The 26,625-nt window shown below is 38.2% G+C and overlaps 1 protein-coding gene across 3 annotated transcripts in view; it reads left to right on the top strand.

Annotated features, from left to right (window-relative positions):
• Positions 1–26,625, top strand: part of LOC150093698 (kielin/chordin-like protein) — a 1,333,292-nt gene that overhangs the window by 284,472 nt on the left and 1,022,195 nt on the right. For all 3 annotated transcript variants that reach the window (XM_090412628.1, XM_090412627.1, XM_090412629.1), the window contains 2 exons: positions 11,207–11,483; positions 26,019–26,152. In XM_090412628.1, the coding sequence (XP_090268754.1) occupies positions 11,207–11,483; positions 26,019–26,152 (411 nt within the window). The remainder of the gene's footprint in view (positions 1–11,206; positions 11,484–26,018; positions 26,153–26,625) is intronic.

The following is a 26,625-nucleotide window of genomic DNA, read 5'->3' as shown; positions in this document are numbered from 1 at the left end:
ATCTAAATAATAAATTACACAATAACCACAGTAATTAACTTTAATGAAATAAAAGTACAGATATTTCATACTGAAATGGCGAGATCTACTAAAGTAGACAATAATGCAAGCTTCAATTGCTTCCTGTCAAGAAATTTATGCAGAAAAGAAAAGGCAAACCGGACAGACTAAGTTGGACATAATGTATAAATGTTTAGAGGAGGCCACTCCTGTCACCTCACCTCACTTCCTGAAGTCCTTGACCTTCCACAAGTTATTCATCTGATGAACCGTCTTCCAAACACTTTGTAGCAATCTCTGAATTTGAAGTATTTGTTGTTCATAACTTAGCTCCTCCTGCCTCCTCTGATCACTTGCCCAATTAATAAAGCAGTAGCTTTGAAGAATTACTCTTGTTTGATGTATTTCTTACTTATTGGGTGCTAGATTTGCAGAAGAACGTGGTGGTGGATTTGAGCTGTGCTAAAAAAAAGTGTTTATAAACAGTGTATAGTGTGACTTCTGTTGTGAATTGTGCTACATTTTTTTTTTAGTAATACAAGTGTTCTTTAGTGGTGCTGCTTTTGAAGTTTAGTTGTTAATATTGTGTTATTTTTGGGTTACCGAGAAGGCGAGGTCAGAGTCGGACAGTGGAGAAGAAGATAAGTTACATTATTTAGTTATTTAGTACAGTTAAATATAGTTTATACTTATAGTATCACTTGAGTAAATTAGCTTACAGTAGAGTATAACATAGTATAGTAGAGCATTTAGTATTTAGTGTTTAGTTGTAGTAGTTCCTCGGCACTACCTGAATGATGGCAGTAGCGCAGCTCCAATTACAAATGGCATGTCACCAAGTCCTCCCCAATTTAAGGACGATATTTTGTGTAATAACATACTACAGAATTTTGTGGTATGTATGCGTCCTGGCAGTTGGATATGTGGCAGGTGAGATATATGTGCAAAATGTAGGCAATGGGAAGAACTAACCTCGTTGTGTCAGGGGCAGGAGAATCTCAACCTAGAGAGACAAATAGTGTGATAGAAGGTGAAATATGCAATGAGCGAAATATGAATGAAAAACTAAGAGTGGGGAGCGTGTAAGGCTTAAATGATTATGAAGTTTTCGGAGATGGTCTTAATTGGGAGGATGACTGGCGAGTAAGAGTGGCTAAACTTGCAGAGAGAGAGAGAGAAATAGATGAGCTGAAAGAGGAGGTGGAATATCTCGGGAATGAGATGAGAAGTATGAAAGATGAGATTAGGTGAATAGAAGAGATGAATGCAAGACAAATCAGAGTAGAAGTGAGAGAGAGAGAGAGTTATGGGAATGATAGAAGAGGAGAGAATAGAAACAGTAGAAGAGAGGGAATGAGCAAGAGTTATGGGAATGATAGAAGAGGAGAGAATGAAAACAGTCAGAGAGAGGGAATGAGAAGAATACGAGGGAGTGCTGCAACCAGGGATAGAGTGATGTCAGGACAGCAGGTAAATAGGGGAACACAGAGAGAAGGGTTTAGAGGGGAGAGAGAGGAGGGATGCAGGTGACAATCAAAGAACAGAATGGTATGAGGTGGGATATATGGAGACACGATGATCCGTGGTGTGCAAGATAGGATGTCAGAGGAGAAGAGTTTGCCTGAAAGAATGATAGAAAGTATGTTGCTAGGGCAATTAAGCGGTGTGAAAAGGTGGATGAGATGATTGCAATAGTGGGCATGAATGACTAGAGAGGCAGTGTAAATTGACTGGTGAGAGATCGGAGATTCATGCTTGAGGTTATACAAAAGAAAATGCAGAGTGGAAAGATTGTGTGTGTGTTACCCAGGTATGATAATGATGAGCTGAGCAGAAGAGCAGTAATAATGAATAGCATAATAGCCAGAATGTGTCAGAAGAGAGGATTGGAATATGTGGATGATTGGAGGACATTTGAGGACAGAAAGGAACTATATGCGAGAGACCGCTTGCATTTGAATGAGGAATGGCATAGGCATCTGGAGAGGTTGCTGTTTTCTGAATGAGTTGGTGTGTCAATGCAGGGAAATTAGAATTCCCAGGGTGGATGGTAGCAGGGGCGGCCTCTTGTGGGAATGGGTGCTTGGAGGAAGGGGGAATGACATCAGGTAATACTGAGTCCAGTGGGGTCTGGAGGAGATAATGATAGGCATAGAAGCAGTAACATTTTTATGCTTTATACTAATGCCAAGAGTATCCAGAATAAAGGGGATGAATTGGAGGCACAGATAGCATCAGCCTGACCAAAGATTATTGGGATCTCTGAGACGTGTTGACAGAAGATGCTATAATAACAGGAATAGAAGTAGTAGAGTACAGCATTTTTCAGCAGGATAGGAAAGAAAACATGGTGGTGGAGCACTGCTTATGATAAGCAATATGTCCTCTAAGAGTGGAGACTTTCGAAGGCAGTGACAATAATGGTTTTGAAATCATATGGTGTAAGGTAGATTAGCATTGCTGGATAGAGTGGCAAGAGAAGCAACAGTCAATGAGTTCAAGGAGTGGTATGATAGACTTTGTATTTCATAAGAAGGTCCTCCCAAGATGATTCTCTTCACTCCATGGAAGTCTGAATAATAATAATAATAATAATAATGGAGGTGGGCAAGACAGGATATTTACTGGGGTGTTGCTACAAGCCAAGGAGCACAGAGGGTGAGGAGCAGGAGATGTTTAGGCAGTTGAGCTTGGCAAGTGCAAGAAGAATTATTGTTATTGGAAATTTTAACTACAGCAGTGTAAATTGGGAGGAGGAAAATACATGTGGTAATAAGGGAATGAAATTTCTAGACTTCTTGAGGGACAAATGTCTTAGGCAACATCTAATAGAGGGAACAGCAGGTTCAAGAGTTTTGGATTTAGTCATAGCATCAGAAAAGCTGATAATAACTGAGATGACACCCCCCCCCCAGTTGGAGAGAGTGACCATGTGGTTTTGACATGGAAGATGAATAGACATGCAGGAGTATCAAAGAAAAGGGAATGTATGTGGAATTATAAGGCAGGTGATTATAATAGTCTTAGATATCAAATTGGTGCAGTTCCATGGAGGGTGGAATTGGAATGCCAGGATATCATTAGTGCTTGGGAAATTGTGAAGAAATATATGTTAGAAGCAATAGTAAGCTGTATTCCACGAGTGAAGAAGAGGACACAATTTGGTGTAAAGTGAATGGCAAACAATAACAAACAGGAACTGCAGGTGAAAAAGAGGTTATGGAAGAGATATAAGGAGAAGGGTTGAGAACAGATGCATGAAGAATATAAGACTCAGGTCAGGAGAGTGCCTGGTATGGTGAGGAAGGCAAAACTTGAATATGAGTAGAGATTGGCACTAAGATCCAAAGTAAATTCTAGGTAATTTTTTAGCTATGTGGCCAGTAGGAGGAGAAATGATTGTGGAAGAATGACATTGTGGGATAAAAATGGGAATAGAGTGACTGATGCAGAGGGCATAGTGGAGTGTTCAATGAACACTTTATTGGAGTATTTCATCTTGGAGAAGTAGGTTTTAATACTAGAGGGATAGGGTGCGTGGTTTGGAGATGCAAGAGGAGAGTGTGTTCCAAATACTGACTTCATTATTTGGAACACACTCTTCCAAATACTGGATTCAGGATTGGCTATCTGATAGGTATCAGAGAATTAGTATCAGTGTATGGTAAGGCAGTATCAAGGAGGCAGAAGGTTACAAGTAGGGTTCCAAGAGCTCATTACTCGGATCTGTATTTTGATATTCTCAGTCGATTGATGATGGTGTGAAACTGGGAAGGATTATTAGTAATGGTGCAGATGTGGCATCCCTGCAAGAGGATTTGAATAAACTAGACAGATGGGCAAATGAATGGGGGTGTCGGATTAATGCAACAAAATGTAAAGTCTTGAAGTTTGGGATACAATCAATGGGATGCTGCATGCTCGATTGGAGAAGCTGTTTTCTGGAGGAAATAGGGGAGACAAGATCTGCAAGTAATGATTGATAGAAAACTGAAATTCAGGGAACCTATTGCAAAGGTGCTGAAGGTAACCCACAGGATTGCTGCAATACCAAGAAGGATGCTGACCTGCAGAGTTAAACTAGTTACCATTCCATTGTATAAGACCCTGATCAGACCACACTTAGACTATTGTTCTCAAATTTTCTCCCCAGGATTTGAAGGGGATAAATTAGCTGTGGAAAGGGCAGAGGCAGATAAGAAAGATGGTTTCAGGACTTTACAATGTTAGTTATGAGGATCGGTGGAGGGAAATTGGACTGCAGAGTTTTGGGTAGATAGGAGAAGGAGAGGTGGTATGATCGAGACTTTTTAACTGTTGAGAGGTAGTTACAAGGTTGACACTGAGGAGTTCTTTTGCTTGGTGGAACAGCAGGAAGGATCGATGATTAGGGGCCATTCCTGGAAGTTACGAAAGGAAGCTGTGAGCAAGATGGTGAGGAGTGGTTCCTTTGTGTGGAGGGTGATTGAAACATGTAATGCATTGCAGGTTAGATTGATGAGAGCAGGAACGGTCAGTGAGTTTAAGGAGTGGTATGATAGACTTTGTATTTCCTAGGAAGGTCCTCCCATGATGATTCTCTTGACTCCATGGAGGTCTGAATAATAATAATAAAGTTACTCTAAATGCACAGAACCACTGCACACTCATGCTTCTTATTTCAGTACAGTACTGTATACAATAATTTTATATTATCATTCATACACTGTATTATTTCACTATAAACCAAGTAAAATTAGTTATTCGTGTGTAGAGGCTTATGTGCTGTGAGGACATCATGTTGGAGGCTTAATGGATTTTTTACAACACTCAAAAAGAATTAAAATAGAATTTAATACTTCCTATATTTCGTCCTAGTCACTAGGACATCTACGGGGATTACAAAAACAATTAATGTAACATGCACGCAATATCACACAATACTAAGCCCAACCACGTGGGTGACACTAAAGTCCTATCTAGGTGGAGCGCCCTCTAAGGGCGGTAGTAGGTGGCCTGGAATGTAAGGTGGGACCTCTGGTGATGAGTGTTTCCAAAATCTTCGGAAGCTTAATGCAACTGTATTTATTAAGATTTGGTTGGCTTTTGAGAGCTGCTGCTTCTAAGAAAGGTCTCTCTTTCTTGAATTTGCTGTGGTGGAGCATGGTGGTTTTCTTCCATGATACCCTGTGGGTGGTGTCCAAAACATGGTCAGCCAAGCGTGAATGTCCATAGTTGTGTTTACAGATGTAAGACTTGTGTTCCTCCAGGCAGATGGAAGCTGATCTGCCTGTCTGTCCAAAGTATGCTAGCTTACAGGAACAGGGTACTTTGTAAACTCCAGGCAGAGAGAGAGGAGGGAGCTGATCTTTCGTAGAACGGATAAGGGTAGCAAGTTTGTGGTGGGGCTTATATGCTGTGTGTAGGTTGTACTTTTTTAGTATCTTGGCTATTTTTTCGGATGTGCCACGGATGTAGGGTATGGTGATGGCATTTTTAAAATCTTGTTGACGAGAAGGACGGGGAATGGGGGAGGAACTGATTATTTTTTGATACTGTGTTCGCTGTAGCCATTGGAGAGGAAAATGCTGTGTATGTGCTTAAGCTCAGTAGTGAGGGCAGTTCCACTGGAACAAAGATTGTGGGCTCTCTTGGTAAGAGTTTTAATAATGCTATATTGTTGTGAGGGGTGGTGGTGGGAGAGTTTGTGAATGTATCTGCCTGTGTGTGTGAGTGGGGGGGGGGGGTTTCTGTATACAGTGAAGGCAAGTGTATCATTAGGCAGGTGTGTGACTAAGGTGTCTAGGAAGGGTAAACAATTGTTCTTTTCCTTTTCCATAGTAAACTGGATTCTTGGATGTAGGCTATTGAGATGACTGAGGAAGGAGTCGAACGTGTCTGGGCCATGAGGCCAAATAGAGAACACATCATCTACATATCTTAGCCAGATAGAAGGTTTGAGTGGGGCTGAGTCTATGGCTCTTTTTTCGAAATCTTCCATATAGAAATTGGCAAGGGGGGGTGAGAGGGGGGAAACCCATGGCGGTTTCCTCTATCTGCTTGTAGATTTTGTTCTTTCAAGAGAAATACCCAGAGTTAATGGCAAAGGAAAAGAGATCTAAGATGTCAGAGGGAAAAACGTTTTCTAAGAGAGATAAGATGTCAGTTAAGGGAATATTGGTAAACAAAGAGGAGATATCAAAGCTTACCAATATGTCTGCATTATTCAAGGTTAAATTTTCTGTGAGGGCTTTAAAGTGGGTCGAGTTTTTTATATAGGAAGTGGACCTTCCAGTGAGGGGGTCAGAGAGTTGGCCAGCTATTTAGACAGTCTGTAGCAAGGTGCATTGGTGGCATCTACTATAGGCCTGAGTGGGGAATTGGGTTTGTGGATTTTTGGTAAACCGTATATTCGGGGGGGGGACGGGAGCGGAAAGGTTTAAGTTTTTTCGTGACGTCAGGGGTCCAGGAAGATATCTTTTTAAGTAAGATTTTTAATTTCTTAACTTGTGTTTTTCTGGGGTCGTGTTCTAGCAGGATGTAGGTAGCGCAATCGCGGAGGATAATGTTCATTTTAACCACAGCACTTATATCATCCAATATCTAAAATATGGATGCATACCAGCACCAATAAACCAGCAGCTGCCAATGTGCCAATTTGTGAAAGGGTCCTCTCTAATGAGGCCATGAAGCCTTCCAGAATAATTGAACATTTCAAAAAGTATATCCTGACAAGGCAAGTAGATCAAGGATTTACTTTCGTTGGAAGTTCCATATTAGGTAATAAATCCATTTTCTGATACTGAGGCAGTGGGAGCCATGGAGTAAGAACTAATTGAGCTACAAAATGACTTTGAGCTGAAGCCAAAATTTAAGAAATCTTAAAATCTTATTAAGAGTTTTGTTTTGAAATCTCTTTCTGCAAAGAGATCTCTGCTCTTTCTGCAAAGAGATTTCAAAGCTGAATAGAGAAACTACAAGAGTTTCAGTGAAACTGCAAGAGTTTCATGCCGAATATAGAAACTATAAAAGTTTCGGCGGATCCAAGCGTAAGCAAACCTTTCATGACAGGGGCAACTCGTAGTAAAGATGAAGTAAGCTCTGATCACTATCCTTAGTATTTCCCATAATATAAAACACATCTCCTAGTGGACATGTATGATGTTATGCATGTCCACTAGGAGATGTCTTTTACATTATGGGAAATACTAAGGATAGTGATCAGTATTACTCTGCTTTTACTACGAATTGCCCGTGTCATGAAAGGTTTGCTTATGCTTGGATCCGCCGAAACTTTTATAGTTTCTATATTCGGCATGAAACTCTTGTAGTTTTACTGAAACTCTTGTGGTTTCTCTATTCGGCTTTGAAATAATGTTGAATTCAATATCAACTTAATTTGAATAAGATTCCAGATAACTTAACGTGGAGATTTAAGACGCCTGCTAAGTGATATTAAACCAGACATAGGAAAACTGGTATCACTTCATGAAGCCCATCCATTGCATTAATGATTTTCAGAACATTCAAGTCAATAGCTGCTATTGAATAGCCTTATTATACAATGTTTTATTAGATTTTAATGTAAAATTGTTATTAAAGTTAAATGTTTTTTTTGTTTTTTTTTTAAATAAATTTAAATTATAAATTAATAATTTGTTTTTAAAATGTTATTACCGTTCCTTTTGGGTTGTGTGAATTGCTTTTCTGAATGTAGGGTAGGCTTAGGTAAGACAGGGTGGCACTGACAATGAGTTTATGGATTCGAGGGGGCGGTTGCCGAAAAAGTTTGGGAACCTATGCTATAGAAGTTTGATATTGCCTTATTCATCCATCTCTAGGTCCTCTCTAGGGTTCTTGCATCATAGTGGAAACTAGGTGATGAAATTTGCATGCATAAACCTATATGTTGGCCTGATAAATAGGTTATGTTAATATAACCAATTCCTTATCTGTACTTGCCAGTGTGCTTCCTATCATAAACAGTGACATGTAGTCTTGTCAGTACTTTCACTCTGATTCCAAAGTGCAGAGTGGCGTGCACTGATTAACATTAAAATGGCAATCACACCCATTTGTTCTAGCTAACAGTATTTAAATGTTCCTGATTTAAAATCAGCATTAGTCGTTATAATTCTCCACAACTTTGCATTATCAGCAAACAACCTGAATATCTCCTGTCAGTCCATATAAAATATCACTGACAAATAAGTTAAACAGTAGCCAAAAAGGGAATCTTTTGGCAAACCACTCTACTTTCTTTTATGGGACATTGCCTCCTATATGCAACATCATAATATCATGGTTCAGCCAACCAATTTCCTATTCATCTGACCAATCTGTTATCTATCCTTTCCTCCCTTCCCACCTTGTAGACATCTTGCTATATGGTAATCTATCAGTGCCTTTGACCAATTACCATGTCAAAATCAATCAAAGATATAGATAAATGCCATTGACAGATCAATAGATTTGATATATGCCTGTCCATGAATATCATCATATAAGAGTTCCATTATGAACATATTCATCACTTTATCATAAAACATTAGATTCCTAAATAAGGGCTGTGTTTTATAAACCTTAGTTGACATCTGTAGAAAACATACAGAATTCAATTCATTATTCTATTTCTAATCAGTCTCTCTGATGTCTTCAAATTGCAGTGCCAATTATTATTATTATTCAGGCCTCCATGGAGTCAAAAAGACTCATCGAGGGAGGTCCCTCCTAGGAAACACAGTCTATCATACCACTCCTTAAATGCATTGACCGTTCTCACTCTCACCACTCCATCAGGCAATGCATTCCATGGTTCAACTTCCCTTCATGCAAAGAAACCATTCCTCACCCTCTTTCTCACAGTTTCCTTTTGTAACTTCCAGGGATGGCCCCTTGTCATGACTCCTTCCTGCTGTTTAACCAAGTGAAAGAACTCCCTAGTGTCAACCCTGTAACCATCTCTCAACAGTTTAAAAGTCTCAATCATATCACCCCTCCTCCTTCTATCCACCAAACTCCGCAGTCCACACTCCATCAGCCAATCCTCATAACTAACATTGTACAGTCCTGACACCATCTTTGTTATCTGCCTTTGTACCCTTTCCACAGTTAATTTATCCCTTTCAAATCCTGGGGACCAGATCTGAGAACAATAGTCTAAGTGTGGTCTGATCAGAGTCTTATACAATGGAATGATAACCATTTTATCTCTGCAGGTCAGTGTCCTTCTCATTATTGCAGCAATCCTCTGCGTTACCTTCACTACCTTTGCAATATGTTCCCTAAATTTCAGGTTTCTATCAATCATCAAACCCAGATCTCTTGTCTCTCCTACTTCTTCCAGTTTAACTCCTCCAATAGAGTATGCAGCATCCCATCAATGTGTCCCAAACCTCAAGACCTTACATTTTGCTGTATTAAACTGAAACCACCATTCATTTGCCCATCTATCTAGCTTATTCAAATCCTCTTGCAGGGCTACCACATCTGCACTATTACTAATAACCCTTCCCAGCTTCGCATCATCCGCAAACAAATGAATATTCCCTTGCAATCCACGGACAATGTCATTGATATAAAGGTTAAACAATATAGGTCCCAGTACTGAGCCCTGTGGAACCCCACTTGTAACCTTCTGCCTCTTGCCGCAGCAATTCTAGCACTACCTTTTATGCAGCAACCCACAGCAGCATTTTACCCTTCTTTCCATGCCCTTTGTAAAGTTCTAATTAAACAACTGGGTCAAGGGCACAATTAAATATTTTGCATATTGTTTTTATTACATGACACCTCCAGGGAGTCAAAGGACTCATTGAGGGAAGGCACTCTACAGCTCCACCACTTTAACTTAATCTGCCAACTACATAGAACACCACTGCCATTATGATTTACACACAACACCATCTACTGCCCACCACCATAATCATCTCTAGTATTTTTTGTTTGTAAATTGTATGCGTTCTCTTGGAAAATTTCTCTGTATTCTGAATGAAAAACATGAGTTTCGGGACAAAAAAACCCCTATTATTTTTGTATGAAATCAACAAACTCACCTTCAGTTGAAAAAGTCCATTCCCTAAAAATACTTGGTAATATGGTTTTGATTCCCATAGAATTATTAATATGTAGACTACTCAGCACGATGCCTCTCTGTTTTTGCACTCCTTTTTATTGTATTATTTATCCCATTTCTAAGTGTTGTACAGCATCATCACACCAGTATAATATATTATTATCATTATTGTATAGGAGCCTCAATAGAGTTTGAAGATTCATTACAGGAGACTCACATGAACAGTTATTCACATAATACCTATCACATCTCCTTGACTTTGACAAAGCACTTGTGACCATCTCTGGCAATCTGTGCCATTCATCCACCATTCTGTGATCAAAATAATTTAATCCTCATGTCCCTTGTTAGCTACACTCTTACTCAACTTCCTTGAGTAATATCGTTTTGTTCTCTACTGTCCTCTCATGTATTGGAAAATATCTTTAGCATGACAAAGTTGCATCATCAAATTCCTGCCATGTACCCTCAACAAAGTGCTTATTATATAATTCTATTACATCCTTTGTTGTAGCCACTTTACTGTAAACCAGTATCATGCTTCCATAAATATTTTTCTCCTTGCTTACCACACAACAGAAATATTCCCCTGAAATTTTGTTTGGCTTGACTCTTCAGGAATCACCATGAATCACAAATGAAGCTTTCTGCTAGAAGTGATGGCATGGTTGCAGATGACCTTTCCACATAGAGTCAGTAAGACAATTATAAATATCCATGCCCATGGCAGGATTTGAACCTGCAGGGCTGGAGTGCAGATATGCCTACCACTCAGCCAACCAGGATGGCATTGACTTTTGGTATACAAATGTATGTTTCTTCCTCACCAATTGCCATGCTCTCTCAACCTATTTTTCCCATAGTTCATCATCTTGTGAAATTGAAATTAGTTAACTACTACAAAGCTTCTCATAATCACATGCCCTGTAATTCTGTATAATTATATTCTTCTTGACTCTAACCTTCCTCTTCTTGATGACTTTCCAAGTCACTACCTCATGATCACTCTCATCAACCAGCCACAATGTTGATATATCATTCACAGCCTCATTTACAACCACTGTCTCTGAGATTATCTCTAATTGATTATGTTTAACTTCAAAAATATTTCATTGTATGCAAGACTGTGAAATGTTTTTATTTTTATCCTAGGAAGGTACAGTTCAATGTCAACTTATAACACCAAGGAAAAGAGACCATGATCCTTGCATTCCTAATCCTTGCTATAATGGAGGACTATGCATTAGCTTTAGTAGTAATACAGAGAGTGGCTTTACCTGCAAATGTTCACCTTTGTTTATTGGCCATCAGTGTGAACACACTATTAATACTTGTGTTCAGTATCCATCATATGGAACATGTGAAGAGAATATTCCTAGATGGTATTTTAATACAATGACACAAAAATGTGAAGAGTTTATATTTTCAGGTAATTTTATGTTTTTTTAACAACTATACAAAATTTTTGGCAAATTATGTGTGAACAAAATTTTCTGAATAAAATCTGATTGCATTAATAAACAAATGAGCAAGGCAGAAAAAAAAATGTAGTTTGCATTTTGGGTTTTAACTTTTTTTTTTTTACTTTTAATTGTGAAGGAATGTGGAGTGTGAGTTTGTGGGGAGATGGAACAGGAGATGAAATGAATGTAATTGCAGGAACAAATGATTGTATAAATCACAGAACAGAAGTAAGTGAGACTACAGAAGGGAAAGAAAGTCTACTTTAAGGAATGAAAGTGAGTGACACTATGGAAGTGAAGGAAAGTTGGAATTAGGAAATGAAAGACACGAATGATAGACTCACAGATAGTGTAATTGTCAGGATGCAAGATTTGAAAAAAAAAGAGTTGATCAGAATGAGATGTGAAATGAAAAATATGCATAGTGAGATGAGAAGTTTGGTAGATAAGAATGGACTAGTGCAAAAAAATTCAGATGAAGGAAAGCACAGAAAAATAGGTGATAAATGACTCGAGAACCGATGTATTGAAATTCCATTATTAGAGGTGTGGTAAATGATATGATTTCATAAGGGGTGTTTTTCAGGAGAAAGAATTAGCAGTATAATTGATGTGTTAGATATGAGAAGCAGACAAGAAGGCAAGTTGATAATGGTTGTTGGAACAAATGACTTGGTTGGACATAAAGAGAATGTAAGGATGGATCAGAAGGTTGTTGGGGAGTGAAAGACAACAGTGTGGTTGGAAAGATAATCATTGGGTTGCAGAAGTATGATAATGATGAGTTGAGGCAGACAGAAGGGATTATGAATGGAGGTTGGCAGAGCTATGTGAGGTAAAAGGAGTGAAGTTTGTAAATGTGTGGGTTGCATTTGAGGGAAGAATGGAAATGTACAAAAGTGATGAGTTGCATTTAAATGGATTTGGTGTGAATCAGTTGACGAGACTATTACTGCAAGGAGGAGCAATGAGTGATATCAGCAAGAGAGCAGAGGAAGTAAGAAGAGAAGCAAAATATCAAGAGTGAGGAACTGGTTGGACTAAAATGTTTGTAAATGAGAATAGTAGTACTGTGAGTGATAATGATAAAGAGCTAGTAGGGTAAGTGGTAATAAAGGCATTTAGAAATGGTTAGGTGTGTGGAAATCACAACCAATAAGTGTGGCAAAACTAGTTGTAGACCTAAAAGTGAATAGTTGCATTTATTTACAATTTTCAAGAGCATCAGAAATAAGGGAGATGAAATAGTTTCATGGGTTGTGTATATTTGCTCCAAAACTGTTGATATAAGAGAAACATGATGGGATATGGATGATATCCTAAGGGGAATAGAAACAGAAGAGTATGATGTTTTTCATGAGGATAGAAAGGACAAGAAGGGAAGGGGGAGGTGCTGTAGAGTGATGCTGCTATAGGGCATGGAATGTGAAGGGTGGTGATTAAGAAATATATAAGCAACTTGGGTTAGTGAACAAGGAAAGGGTGATTATTAGAGATTTTAATTATGGTAGTATAGGTTGGAATGAAGAGATAGCATTTGGAAATAAGGAAAATGAATTTTTTGAGTTCTTGAGAGACAACTGTCTTAGGCAGTATGTAAAGGAGAGCACAAGAGGATCAAGAATTTTAGATCTGATGATTTCATCAGAAAATGAGATTGTGAGTGGGGGTTTGCACTTTCATTAAGTTGGTGAGAGAGTGATCATGAAGTGATTGTGACTAGCCATATGAAGACTCCTGTGAGGAGAGGATATATGTGAAATTACAAGACTGGTGATTATGAAAAGCTTAGGAGACAACTTGGAACTTAAGCATGAAATGAGGGGTTAAGCAGGAGGGAGAATGCATGCCATGTGGGAACTGACCAAAAGGCTTTTAACAACATCGATGTGCCAATGCATTCCAAAAATCAAAAGACTGAATAATGCAGATGTCAAATTGATGAATAAAGGAACTAAGCATGAAATATAGAAGAAGGGGGATACTGTGGAGGCAGCACGAGATGAATAATGGTAAGAGTCAATTGCATGAGGACTATAAAAAGTAGGACAAGAAGGTGACTCAGTTGGTAAGAACAGCAAAACTACAGTATGAGCAGAAATTAGCAAATCAGACCAAGAAAAACCCTAATGAGTTTTTCTGATATATGGCAAGTAGAAGGAAGATTATGGTAAGATGATGTTAATGGATGAAAATGGTAGAATGGTAACTGTTGCAGAATATAGTTGAGGTTTTCAGTGAAGAATTTATCAGAGTGAAATCAGGAGAAACTCAAGTGTAGAGGAAATAGGAGAGGAGGGCTTAATTGGGAGTGAGTAGGAGGAATATGAGGAAATAAATAACCTTGATGTCAATAAGGTGACTGGATTTGATGACATATCACTACTTGTCTTAAGGGAATGTTCCAGGGAATTGGTAGCAGCATTGACATGTCTGTTTAATAAGTCTTACAACAGCACAGGTCCTAAGAGAGTGGAAAAAAAGGTAAAATTGTTCACTGCATGAAGGGTAATGATAACACTGACTACAAATTATAGACCAATCTGTATATCAGGAGTTGTGGTTAAGGTATAGGAGAGATTAGTAAGAACTAGTATACAAAAATGGGTTGATAACAGCAGTATTCTCTATGATTATCAGCATGGGTTTGTTAAAGTGAGATCATGTTTTACCAACTTACTTATGTACTATAAAAAGGTGACACATCTTGGACAAGGGAGATACATATACAATGGTATACTTAGATTTTGCAAAAGTTTTTGATAGACTGTGACATGACAGTAAGCTGTACCGGATAGGATTGGGTAACAGGCTAGTGAGTTGAATCAGTGACTGGCTGTCAGATATCAGAAAGTAAGTTGTGTATGGAGATGAAGATGAAGTATCCAAAAAGAGGAAAGTCACTAGTAGTGTGCTACAGCTATCTCACATGCACATAAAATGAATGTGTGTGTGTGTGTGGTGGGGGGGGAGAATATGTGCATTCAGCACATATTATCTTACCCGTGACTTGAGCACAATACTAATGTACTATAGGATTCCATTGATGGAATCTGCATACAAACAACAACAATTAAAAAAAAAAAAAACAGGTATAGGGGAAAGTGACTGTTGCAGCTTCAACTTTGAAGCATAATGCATCAAAAATTGCATTACTTTTTATTTAACTTAGAAGTAGCAATGAAAAATTCAAAAAACAAAAACAAAAGTTCAGCAGAAACACACAGCATGATAAAAGGACATATGTAATTGACAAGAAATAAATTCATTTTATTGCTGTATTAATGCATCATCTACCCCTCATATATTACAAACATGTAATGAATCAATTGCATGCGTGACACATATGTTAAATAAATACAAATAAAGGATATGAAAGATTCAACCTTTTTGAAAGCCGAGTATCTGTAAAAATTTTGAAAGTTTTGAAAATTGGACTAGAGAGCTTATTATTATTATTATTATTATTCAAGCCTCCATGGAATCAAAAGACTCATCGCAGGAGGTCCTTCCTAGGAAACACAGTCTATCAAGACTCATTGTGGGAGGTCCCTCTTAGAAAAGACAAAGTCTATCATACCACTCCTTAAACTCATTGACCATTCTCGCTCTCACCACTCCATCAGGCAATGCATTCCATGGTTCAACCACCCTTCATACAAAGAAAACACTCCTCACCCTCTTGCTCACAGTTTCCTTTTGTAACTTCCAGGGATGGCTCCTTGTCATCACTCCTTCACACTGTTCAACCAACTGAAAGAACTCCCCAGTGTCAACCCTGTAACCACCTCTTAAAAGTCTCAATCATATCACCTCTCCTTCTATCCACCAAATATGCAGTCCACATTCCCTCAGCCGATCCTCATAACTAACATTGTACAGTCCTGAAACCATCTTTGTTATTCACCTTTGTACCCTTTCCACAGTTAATTTATCCCCTTCAAATAATGGGGACCAAATCTGTGAACAATAGTCTGAGTGTGGTCTGATCAGAGTCTTATACAATGGAATGATAACTCTTTTATCTCTACTGGTCAGTGTCCCTCTCATTATTGCAGCAATCCTCTGTGTTACCTTCACCACCTTTGTAATATGTCCCCTAAATTTCAGGTTTGTATCAATCATCAACCCTAGATCTCTTGTCTCCCCTACTTCCTCCAGTATAGCTCCTCCAATAGAGTATGCAGCATCCCATCGATGTGTCCCAAATCCTCTTGCAGGACTACCACATCTGCACTATTACTAATAACCCTTCCCAGCTTCACATCATCTGCAAACAACTGAATATCCCCTTGGATATTCATTTGTTAAACAATTAAAGGTTAAACAGTATAGGTCCCTTATGGAAAAACGATTCTTGGCATCGTTTTTCTTGCTTATGCAATATAGTGTGTGTTGAAGATGGAATGTTTCCAGCTTTGCTTACATTTGAATGCTTCTGCCAATATGTAAGTATGAAATTACCCTGGGGCGCAGTGTTTTCACTTGACCTGCCAGATGGTTAGAGTGGGGATGAAAGGGTTCCCGATTGCTCTGATGCATACCTGTTAAATGAAATTATAGCTTGCACCACTTAAAAGACACAAGTTCTGGCCAGGTGTCTGTATACTGGCCTTTTACTAGTGCTTTTGATAAAAGCACTAGTAAAAGGCAAATACAGTAAGTAATTTTACAAAAAAAAACCAAAAAAAACAGTAAATAATTTTACAAAAAAGTAAACGTTTCACTGACCGGACAGCTGTTTTGAATTGGTAAATTCTCTTTAGAGACAAGGCAGAAACCATAAGAGGACAAAATCCCTCATTCAATAATAAAGCAATGATATGTCAAAGAGGTTGTATTTGTCATAAGTGAACTCTTGGTTGGTGCATAATATTCGGCTATGAAAAAAGGTGGAATCTTTAATAACTCCTATTTCTGTTTATTTTACATCACTGAAATAAAATCATATGGTTCTTTCTTTGATAAATATGCACCCACTCAAAGTTCACTTATGAAAAATATAATTCTCTGACATAGGATTGCTTTGGATTATATTGAATAAGTGTTTTTGCTTTCTTAAGGAGAGTTCTTCAGCTTCCAGGGAAAAAAAGAATGCTTTTTCCCCTGGGATGAGAGAGATTCTGCTCATATCCCAGGGAAAGCCTGTCACCGAGTAGAACCATTGCTGAATAATCAGTTAAATGATCCTTTGGGTCGTTGATTGGGTAATCTGAGGGATCACCAGAGTTTTTGGAAAAGGCCTGTACTTAAACAAAGGTCTTTGAAAAGAACCACTAATAATTATTGTAAGTGCTGCAGCAAGATAAGTTAATTTTATATTTATTGTGTGATGATATTATATAGTTCTTAGATTGAGTGTTACTGTATGATATTTGTGATTGGAACAAAGGTTTAGTTAAATTTTTGAGACTGGATTATTTTAAGGTATGATATATTTAGGTATGAGGAAGACCACTGTGAAAAACAAATTAGTAGAATTTTTTGTCAAATGAATATGTGGATTTTTAAGAATGGTACGGTGCCATGAGTGTAAGATATAAGTCCGGAGAGATGTTGCTTATATATATGTGAGATGTTGAATAACAGAGATGAGAGAGAGAGTGTGGGTATGTAGAATGACATACTGATGGACCTTGAGGCTTATTTGAATCATAGGTAGGAACATGATGTAATAAACGAAATGGATGACAAGAAAAAGTGTACAAATTACAAATGTTAAGAAATTATGTGAAACTGATAGTGAAGAAAGTAGCGTGACATCAAGAAACTGTGCGATTCCGACAGTGACAAACTGATGCAATTAGTGATGAGATAACAAGCAGGACTGATGATGAAAAAGCTTGTGTGACACTGATGGTAAGATAGCAAAATGAATGATAGCAATAATAGTAGGAATGAATGACTTGGTTGGAAACTGGAAAGAATGACAGTGTAAGAATGGATATCAGGAGCTTGTTGAGGAGAATAAAAAATAACAGTGTCGTAAGGTTGCCGGCGAAGGTTGGTCGATTGGTAGAGCCTCTGCTACTAATGGCTCAGTTAAGTAAGTTTGAGCGCGGTTAGTAGTTGGAAGGGGGCCAATCGTTCGATGCTGTCGGCACACTCTCCCTCGATGAGTCTTTGGACTCCCTGGAGGTGTCAAAATAATAATAATAATAAATAATAATAATAGTAAGAAGGGGGATAGTCATTGTATTGCCCAGATAGGACAGTTGAGGCAGAGAGTAAAGATCACGAATGCTTTGTTAGTGGAAATGTGTGCAGAGAAAGTAATGCATTTTTTTTTTTTTTAATGGAACTATATAAAAGTGATAGACTCTGATATAAGTAATGATTGTGGAGAACAAATATGAGCAGGTAGGAATTGATGTGGAAGACCAGGAAGGAGGAATTAAAGGAGTGCTTATGCATGAAATGAGTAGCATGAATGAGTGAACAAAATGCAAGCCAGAGGTGGGAAGAGGGAACACAACATGAGAAAGGTCAATGCTGAAAGAAATAGTGAATGTGTGAACATACGAAAAAGGGATTGTATAACCTGAGATGTGGAGGAGGGATTGCATTTGGATCTTGAGAGAGTTCTGGGATGGGTAATAAGAGAGAGAGATGAATGGCTGCACATCTAACAAGTAAACAACAAATTACATGATGACCACAGTAATTAACTTTAATGAAATGAAAATACAGTTATTTCATACTGAAAATAACAGTACATCATCAGTGCATAGAAACAAGTAAATCAAAGAAACGGGAATACAACCTTGCATGTCCCTCGTATGTATGTTGTATGTACCTTTTATTCCTGTTTCTTTGATTTGCTTGTTTCTACACACATTGATGATGTACTGTTATTTTCAGCATGAAATATCTGTATTTTCATTCCATTAAAGTTAATTATTGTGGTTAACGTGTTATTTGTTGTTTATAGTCATGTCACAGGTACCTTTAAAGATTTGACATCTAACGTTGTTAACACTGGAACTTGTTATACACCCAGAAACATACTGTTACATTTCTCTCTGAATGCTAGAAATAATGGAAATGAAATTGTTACATCATTGACTATTTTCTTCAACCAAATTATTGAAATAAGCAAGATGGGGTTGAATGAGGGTGCTATCCTGAACAGAAATAGAGGCAGAGGGATAATATTTTTCATGAGGATAGAAAAAGTAAAAAAAGGTGTTATTATTATTATTATCCCAAGACCTCATGGAATCGAAAACTCATCTACAAGGTCCTTTTGTCACATGTACAACTCCTCATGCTATGCCTTAAACACACTCTCAGGCAATGCATTATAATCATTGACAATTCTGCATGCAAGAAACCTGTTTCTTACTCCTCTGATTTTCTCTCCTGATTTCCCACCATTTTCTGTAAAACTTCTTCGACATTGATCCTATAACAACCCCCGTTACTAACTTGTAGGTCTATCATATCACCTCTCTTCCTCTTTCCCACTAGACTCTGTAAATTGCACCTTCTCAACCTTTCCTCATATTCGACATTCCAGAGATCAGAAACTACCTTAGTCAGCCACCTCTAGATCCTTTCCAAACTCTCTTCGTAATTTTGAAAACCAGGTGACCAAATCTGTGCACAGCAGTCCATGTGTGGATTAATCAAAGCCTTATACAATGGAACAAGAATCTCCTTACTTCTACAAGTCAGTGTACTCCGCATCATTCCCTGAATTCATTGTGTTTTCCTCAAATTTTGGAAAAGTGTCCCCTAAATTTCAGATTCTTATCCACTATTACCCCAAGATCTATTACCCACTATTACCCCACTATTACGCCAAAATTGTGAAGACAACACAAAGACTTCTGGGAATGATGCGGAGGACACTGATGTGTAGAAGTAGGGAGATTCTTGTTCCATATAAGGCTTTGATTAGGCTTTGATTATAAGATTCTTGTTCCGTATAAGGCTTTGATTAGGCCACACATGGACTATTGTGCCCAGATTTGGTCACCGGGTTTTCAGAAGGATGAAGAGATGTTGGACAGGGTCCAAAGGCGACTGACTAAGGTAGTTTCTGACCTCTGGAATGTTGAGTATGAGGAAAAATTGAGAAGATGTAATTTGCAGAGTCTGGTGGAGAAAAGGAAGAGGGGAAATATGATAGAGACCTACAAGTTGGTAACGGGTTGTTATAAGATCAATGGTGGAGAAGTTCTACAGAAAAAGTGGGAGATCGGGGGAGAACCAGAGGTTATCCCTGGAAACTGTATTATTATTATTATTATTATTTCGGGCTACTCCAGGGAGTCCTTAGACTCATCGAGGGGAGGCCCTAAACATCATGTCCACATAACTATTCGACATTCTCACAGTATCTATCATACCTTACCTTCTACTCGCTCACTGTCATAGCACCCACAATAGACTCTGGCAGCTTATTCCACTCATTTACCACTCTAAAAGTAAAGAACCCAGCTCTAACACCCCTGCTAACCACACTCTTGCTCAGCTTCCATAGGTGTCCCCTAGTTCTCCCACCACCAGTCCTGATCTCAAAAATATCCTCTGAATTAATCCTATAGAATCCTTTTAGCAATTTGAATGTCTCAGTCATATCTCCCCTTTTCTGCCTATCAACCAGTTTCTGCAACCCACAAATCTTCAACCTATTCTCATATGGTTCAGTCCATAGACCTGCTATCATCTTAGTCACTCGCCTCTGGATCCTCTCCACCTCCTCCCCATTAAGAAGGAACTGAGGTGACCAAATCTGGGCACAGTAGTCGAGATGAGGTCTTATCATGGCTCGTTACAGAGGTACAATAACTTGCTTGTCTCTGCTCGTCAAGGTATTTTTTAACAACCAAGTGAGTTGATTAGCTGATTTAGCTACTTTTGCAATGTGCCCACTAAACTTCATCTTTCTATCCACCAACACTCCCAAGTCCCTGGCCTTATCAATCTCTTGGAGTACAGTTCCACCAATGTGGTATACTGCTGCTAATCTTTTCACCCCAAAATGCATAACCTTACATTTTGCCACATTAAAATGACATCCATTCTCCTTAGCCCAGAACTCCAATCTATCTAAGTCATCTTGCAAGACTTTGACATCTTCTGCATTCACTATCGCCCTACCCAACTTTGCATCATCAGCGAACAAATGAACTGTTCCACTTAGATCCTTCCCTATATCGTTAATGAACAGATTAAACAGCAGTGGTCCAAGAACAGAACCCTGCGGCACACCACTAGTCACAGGCCATCTTTTGGACTCTACTTCTGAATAAACTACTCTTTGATATCTCTCCATCAACCACCATTCCCATATGTTGTAGTTTACGGATTAGAATTCCATGTGGTATCCTGTCAAATGCCTTTGCCAGGTCCAGCAGTATCACTGTAAACCCATTTCCCTTATCCAGTTCAGCCGTCACCCTGTTATAAAACTTGAGCAAGTTACTGAGGCATGATCTACCCTTCACAAAGCCATGCTGTCCCCTGTACAGTATCTCATTTTCATCAATCCATTCCTGTATTTTTCCCTTGACTACTTTCTCCAAGACCTTGACAACGGCTCCTGATATGCTGATCGGTCGGTAATTTGCCACCATAGTCTTGGATCCTCCTTTATGCAGTGAAACTATTTTCCCCTCTTTCCACACCTTTGGGACTAAACCAGATCCGAGACTCAGATTAAACAACATGGTCAAGGGCACTGATAATTCCTTAGCCGCTTCACGCAAGACCCGTGCTGGTATACCATCCAATCCCACAGATGTATTCACATTAAGGTTCTGTAATAGACTATTCACCTCCACTTCATTCATCACAATTCCCATATAAACTAATGGTTCCTTCATTTTTTTCAATGTCACCACCTGGATGATATACTTTTGCAAATTGCACGCTCAGTAACTCCACTATATCGACGGGTTCAGTGACCTCCTTACCATCGTCATTCCTTAAAATCATTTTGCCATGTACAGTTTTTTTCTTGCTTGCAGCATATTGAAAAAACTGTTTGGGATTCTCTTTTGCTTGCATAGCTAGTTTCCTTTCATAATCAGCTTTTGCTGTTTTTACCACACTCGTTATCCTTCTGGCCTGCACTTTATACCGTTCATGTGCCTGCAAGTCACCCCCTTCTTTAAATTCCCTCCACAGTTGTTTCTTTTTTTGCAGCTCAAGCTTAATGGTGTTATTCATCCATTTAACCCCTACTTGTTTTACTATTCGGATCCTAGGTATACAATCAGCCATAACCTCCTGTAAATGCTCCTTGACCACTTCCCATGCTCTATCGACGTCTAGCCCTTGCAGTTGTACATGCCATGGCACTGATCCAAGCAATCTCCTAAGCTTGTCAAACTTGCCAGCACGGTAATTCCACATATACCCTGTCTTAATCAAAAATTCCACACCCTTAGCCACCTCCCATGTCAAGACCTTATGATCGCTCTCACCAATAGGTGGCAACATGGTCATATTCATTACAGTCAAATTGTGAGATACTATTACCAGGTCAAGCACTCTCACACCCCTAGTATTTTCAATTACATGCTGTCTCAGATAGTTATCTCTGAATAATTGAATAAAATCCATTTCCTTCCTCACATGTGTCCTCTCCTCCTTCAAATCAATGTTACCATAGTTGAAATCCCCCATAATAATTACCCTCCTTCCACTCATTTCATCAATTTGTTTATGCATACTATCTCCACCATCTATTCCATCACCTGGTCTAGCAGCACCCAACTGTATATTTTATTCTGCCGGTCTCAATCTCACACCAAATAGCCTCAAATGAGCTCCTTTCACTATCCTGCAATACAACTTCAATTCTCCTTGGCTGCAGTTTTTCTGCTATCATCAATAACATATAAAGAAGGTGTGAGTAGGGGAGTGAGAGGCAGGTTTTTTCATGCAAAGTTGTGAATGATTGGAATGCCTTGCCTGAGATTGTGGTGTCTGCAAGGAGTTTGAGTGTGTTTAAGACACAGTATGATGAGACGTGTGTGTGTGATAAAAGGACCTCCCAGATGAGTCTTTGACTCCATGAGGTCTTGGGAAATAATAATAATAATAAAGTACTATTCCGAATTTTAGAACTTAAGAATGAATTATTGGCCTTTTTTCAAAATGAAGGTACAGATGCTTTTGTAAAATGTCTTCAAAATGATATTTGGTGTGCTAAAATGGCATATTTAACCGATATTTTTAATTACTTAAATAGCGTTAATACGAGTATCCAAAGGAAAAATGAAAATATTTTGACATCCACTGACAAATTGTCCTCTTTTCAGAAAAAAGTGTCTCTTTGGAAAAACCGCATATCAGAAAAAAATACAGGAAAAAAAAAACCGCTCGTAATAAAAATGTTGAGGGAATTATCTCCGTTATAACAGAACATTTAACGGTATTGGAAGAAAATATTTCAAGTTACTTTCCTTCCTTAAATACACACAATTATGACTGGATATGAAATCCATTTGGCAGAGTTCATACATCGAGTTGTGAATTTTTGTTACAAGAAGAAGAAGAACAATTAGTTACCTTGTCAACAGATCGTACTCTAAAATTGAAATTCTCTCAAATAACTTTTGAGGAATTTTGGATTTTTGTCCAAGCTCTTTCCACAAGGGCACTGAAAATTTTGTTAGTTTTCAACATCATATTTGTGTGAGCCAATATAAAAACTAAAAAGCATGAAAGACTTACTAAAATAGACAAAGAGATAAGGGTAGCTATGTCACATATTAGACCTGATATTGCTGAAATCTGCATATACCAAAAAAGCTCAAGTATCGCATTAAAATAAGTTCCATTTTTATAAAAGGCAAGTTCATGCATATTTTTATTGTTAGTTTTTTGATCCTAATGTTTTTGGTGTTCCCCAAATTTTTCTTATAATCAAAAGTGTTCCATAACTTCAAAAAGGTTAAGAACTACTGATCTATACCAATGTCATTAATCATCCACCACCACTAGTATTTTCACAGACAATCACAACATTCATGCCCACAGCAGGATTCGAACCTACAGCCTTTGGCTGGAGAGCAGATATGCTACCCACTCAGCCAACCAAGCTGGCAAGATGTCATGAATATGATTGAGTTGTACAAATTACTGAAAGATTTTTATAGGATTAATACAGAGGAATTTTTCAGAACACTTCCAGTGATGGGAGAACCTGGACCCATCCTTCTAAATTGCTCAAGAATATGATTTAGCATGGGTGTAAGGACTTTGATTTTTTGCTTGGAGCATGAGTGGAATAGGTAGTCTGTTGTAGCTGCCGTGATTGTGAATGAGTTTACAGCAAAATATAATATGTATTGTGAAAATATTGGATAGAGCTTGGCATAATGCATGATAAGCTGATATTTCAGTTGCAGCACATGGGTTTAGATATCAGGTTAGTCAACTGGATTCAGGATTGACTATCTGATAGGTATCAGTGTTGTGTATGTGGAAGCAGTATCAAGAAGGCAGAAGGTTAAAAATGGGTTCCCACAGGGTTCAGTAATGGGACCTATATTGTTTAATCTTTATATCAATGACGTTGTCAGTGGATTGCAGGAGAGGGGGATATTCAGCTGTTTGCAGATTATGTGAGCATGGGAAAGGTTATTAGTAATAATGCATATATGGTTGCTCTTCAGGAGGATTTAAATAAACCGGACAGATGAGCAAATCAATGGGGATATCAGTTTAATTCAGCTAAATGTAAAGGCTTGAAGTTTGGGATACATCAAAGGGAGACCTCATACTTTTTGGAGAAACTGTACTGGAGGAAGTGCGGGAGACAGCAGTGGGATCTGGAGGTGATAATAGATAGAAACCTGAAATTCATGGAACATATCGCAAAGGTGGTGAAGGTAACCCAGAGGATTGCTGCAATACTGATAAGGACACTGATCTGCAGAGATAAAAGAGTTGTCATTCCATCGTATAAAGCCTTGATCAGACCACTCCTGGACTATTGTGCTCAAATTTAGTTCCTGGGATTTGAAGAGGATAAATTAACCATGAAAAGAGTGCAGAGGCAGATAACAAAGATGGTTTCAGGACTGTACAATATTATTAGTTATGAAAGGCTGAGGAAAGGTGGACTGCAGAGTTTGCTTGATAGGAGAGTTGATATGATTGAGATGTTTAAGCCATTGAGCAGTAGTCACAGGGTTGACACCGAGGAGTTTTTTTGTTTGGTGGAATAGGGGCAAGGACAAGGGACCATCACTGGATGTTATGAAAGGAAGTTGCAAGCAGCAGGGTAAAGAGTGGTTGTGGTTTCTTTGCATGGAGGGTGATTGAACCTTGGAATGCATTGCCTGACAGAGTGGTGAGAGCACGAACGGTCAATGAGTTCAAGGAGAAGTATAATAGACTTTGTGTTTTATAAGGTGGGCCTCCCATGACGAGTTTTGTGACTCCATGGAGGATGTAATGGTAATAATAATAATAATAATGTTTAGGGCCTTCCTTGATAAGGCTACATGTCTATGAAGTATTCTGTGTAATAATAATGTAAAGTCATTCACTTTGGCGTGATTAAATATCCAATGTCATATTGTATTGGTGGAATTATGCTAGAAGAAACTGATGAGGCTAGGGATCTTGGAATGTCAGCAGATAAGAAGTTGAAGTTCAGGGGACATGTAGCAAAGATTGCAAATACAACTCAAAAGATAATTGCAATGCTGAAACGAACGGATGACAATTTACCTCTTTACAAGGCCTTGATAAGATTTCACTTGGTCTGTTGTGTGCAGGTCTGGTCTCCAGGTTTCCATTGTGATTCTGATATAGTGGAGAAAGTGCAAAGGAGAGTGTTAAAAATGATATCAGGATTGTGGAATACTGATTATGAAGACAGATTCACAATTTGTAGACTCCAGACTATAGCAAAGAGGAGAAAAAACGGGTGATTGAGGCTTTCAAACTTCTGAAAGGGTCATACAGGATTTCAGTTGATGAAATTTTTCAATTTATGGAGGGTGGGGAAAGGACAAGAGGGGGCATCCTTGGAAGCTGAGAATGAATGCTGCTAAGAAGGGAGTGAGGGCTAGATTTTTTTCTGAGAGGGTAGTGTGTGATTGGAATGGACTGCCATTGGATGTGTGAGTGCAAGCAGTGTGAATGAATTCAAGAATAAGTATGATAGCTGGTGTGTGTGTAATATGTGGCCTCACTCAATGAGTCCCTGACTCCCTGGAGGTCTCTCTTAATAATATAATAATAATGAATTTGGCTATTGTGGTGCTTATTCACATTCTTTTTTTTTTTCCCTTCAGCACTGAGTTAGTTGATCTTGGTTATTACTACCTACATATTTGGTGATATTCTTCATGCATGTTTGTATAAAGTGGAAATTTGGAAATTCATGGAGTTTGTGTCATTGTCATACAAGACGGACTGACAACAACAACAAGCATAATTTTTATATTGTTTTAAATTTGATATACAGGAGACAATATTTTTATTCTGTTGATTAAAAAATCCCAAACTATATTTTTATTCAATTATAGGATGTGGTGAGTCACTGAATAGCTTTATCTCAATTCAAGAATGTGAAAACAGATGCATACAAGGAGCATGCTGTTTCCGTCAACAAAGAGAAGGCAATAATCTTATACCCATTTCCCAGAAAATTATTTGCGAGGTAAATTATTCTGGCTTCTTTGATTTAGTGTTATTATTGATAATAATTCTAATAACATGTTAAAATAAGCTGAATTAGGAAATTATTATTTATTTGATCATTATCATTTTTAAGGCACAAATTTGGTAAATTATTAATTTACGAAACTGGTGTGTAATGTAAATTACCAAATTTGTGGTTTAAATATGATAAATATGAAATAAATAATAATTTCCTAACTCAGCTTATTTAAATTGATAGAAATAAATCTTTACATATCTGTAACAATTTGCAGGCAAGCCAACATTTTTACATTGATGCAAATGTTTTTTTTTCCATATATCTGTTGTAATTATTATTATTATCCAAGTATTCCATGTGAATGCTACACACAAGAGATTGTATATCAGTATAGCATGTTTATAGGTGAAGGCAAGATAATTCCAAAAACCCTACTCTAGAGACCAAACATGGAACTTTTTTTTTTTCAAGCC

Source organism: Typopeltis vanoorti, chromosome 23 (assembly GCF_054136105.1).
Source record: "Typopeltis vanoorti isolate ZY-2024b chromosome 23, IOZ_Tvanoo_1.0, whole genome shotgun sequence".
Classification (NCBI taxonomy): Eukaryota; Metazoa; Arthropoda; class Arachnida; order Uropygi; family Thelyphonidae; genus Typopeltis; species Typopeltis vanoorti.
Note: the sequence above shows the minus strand (reverse complement) of the source record. Positions and strands in the feature narration are given on the sequence as shown.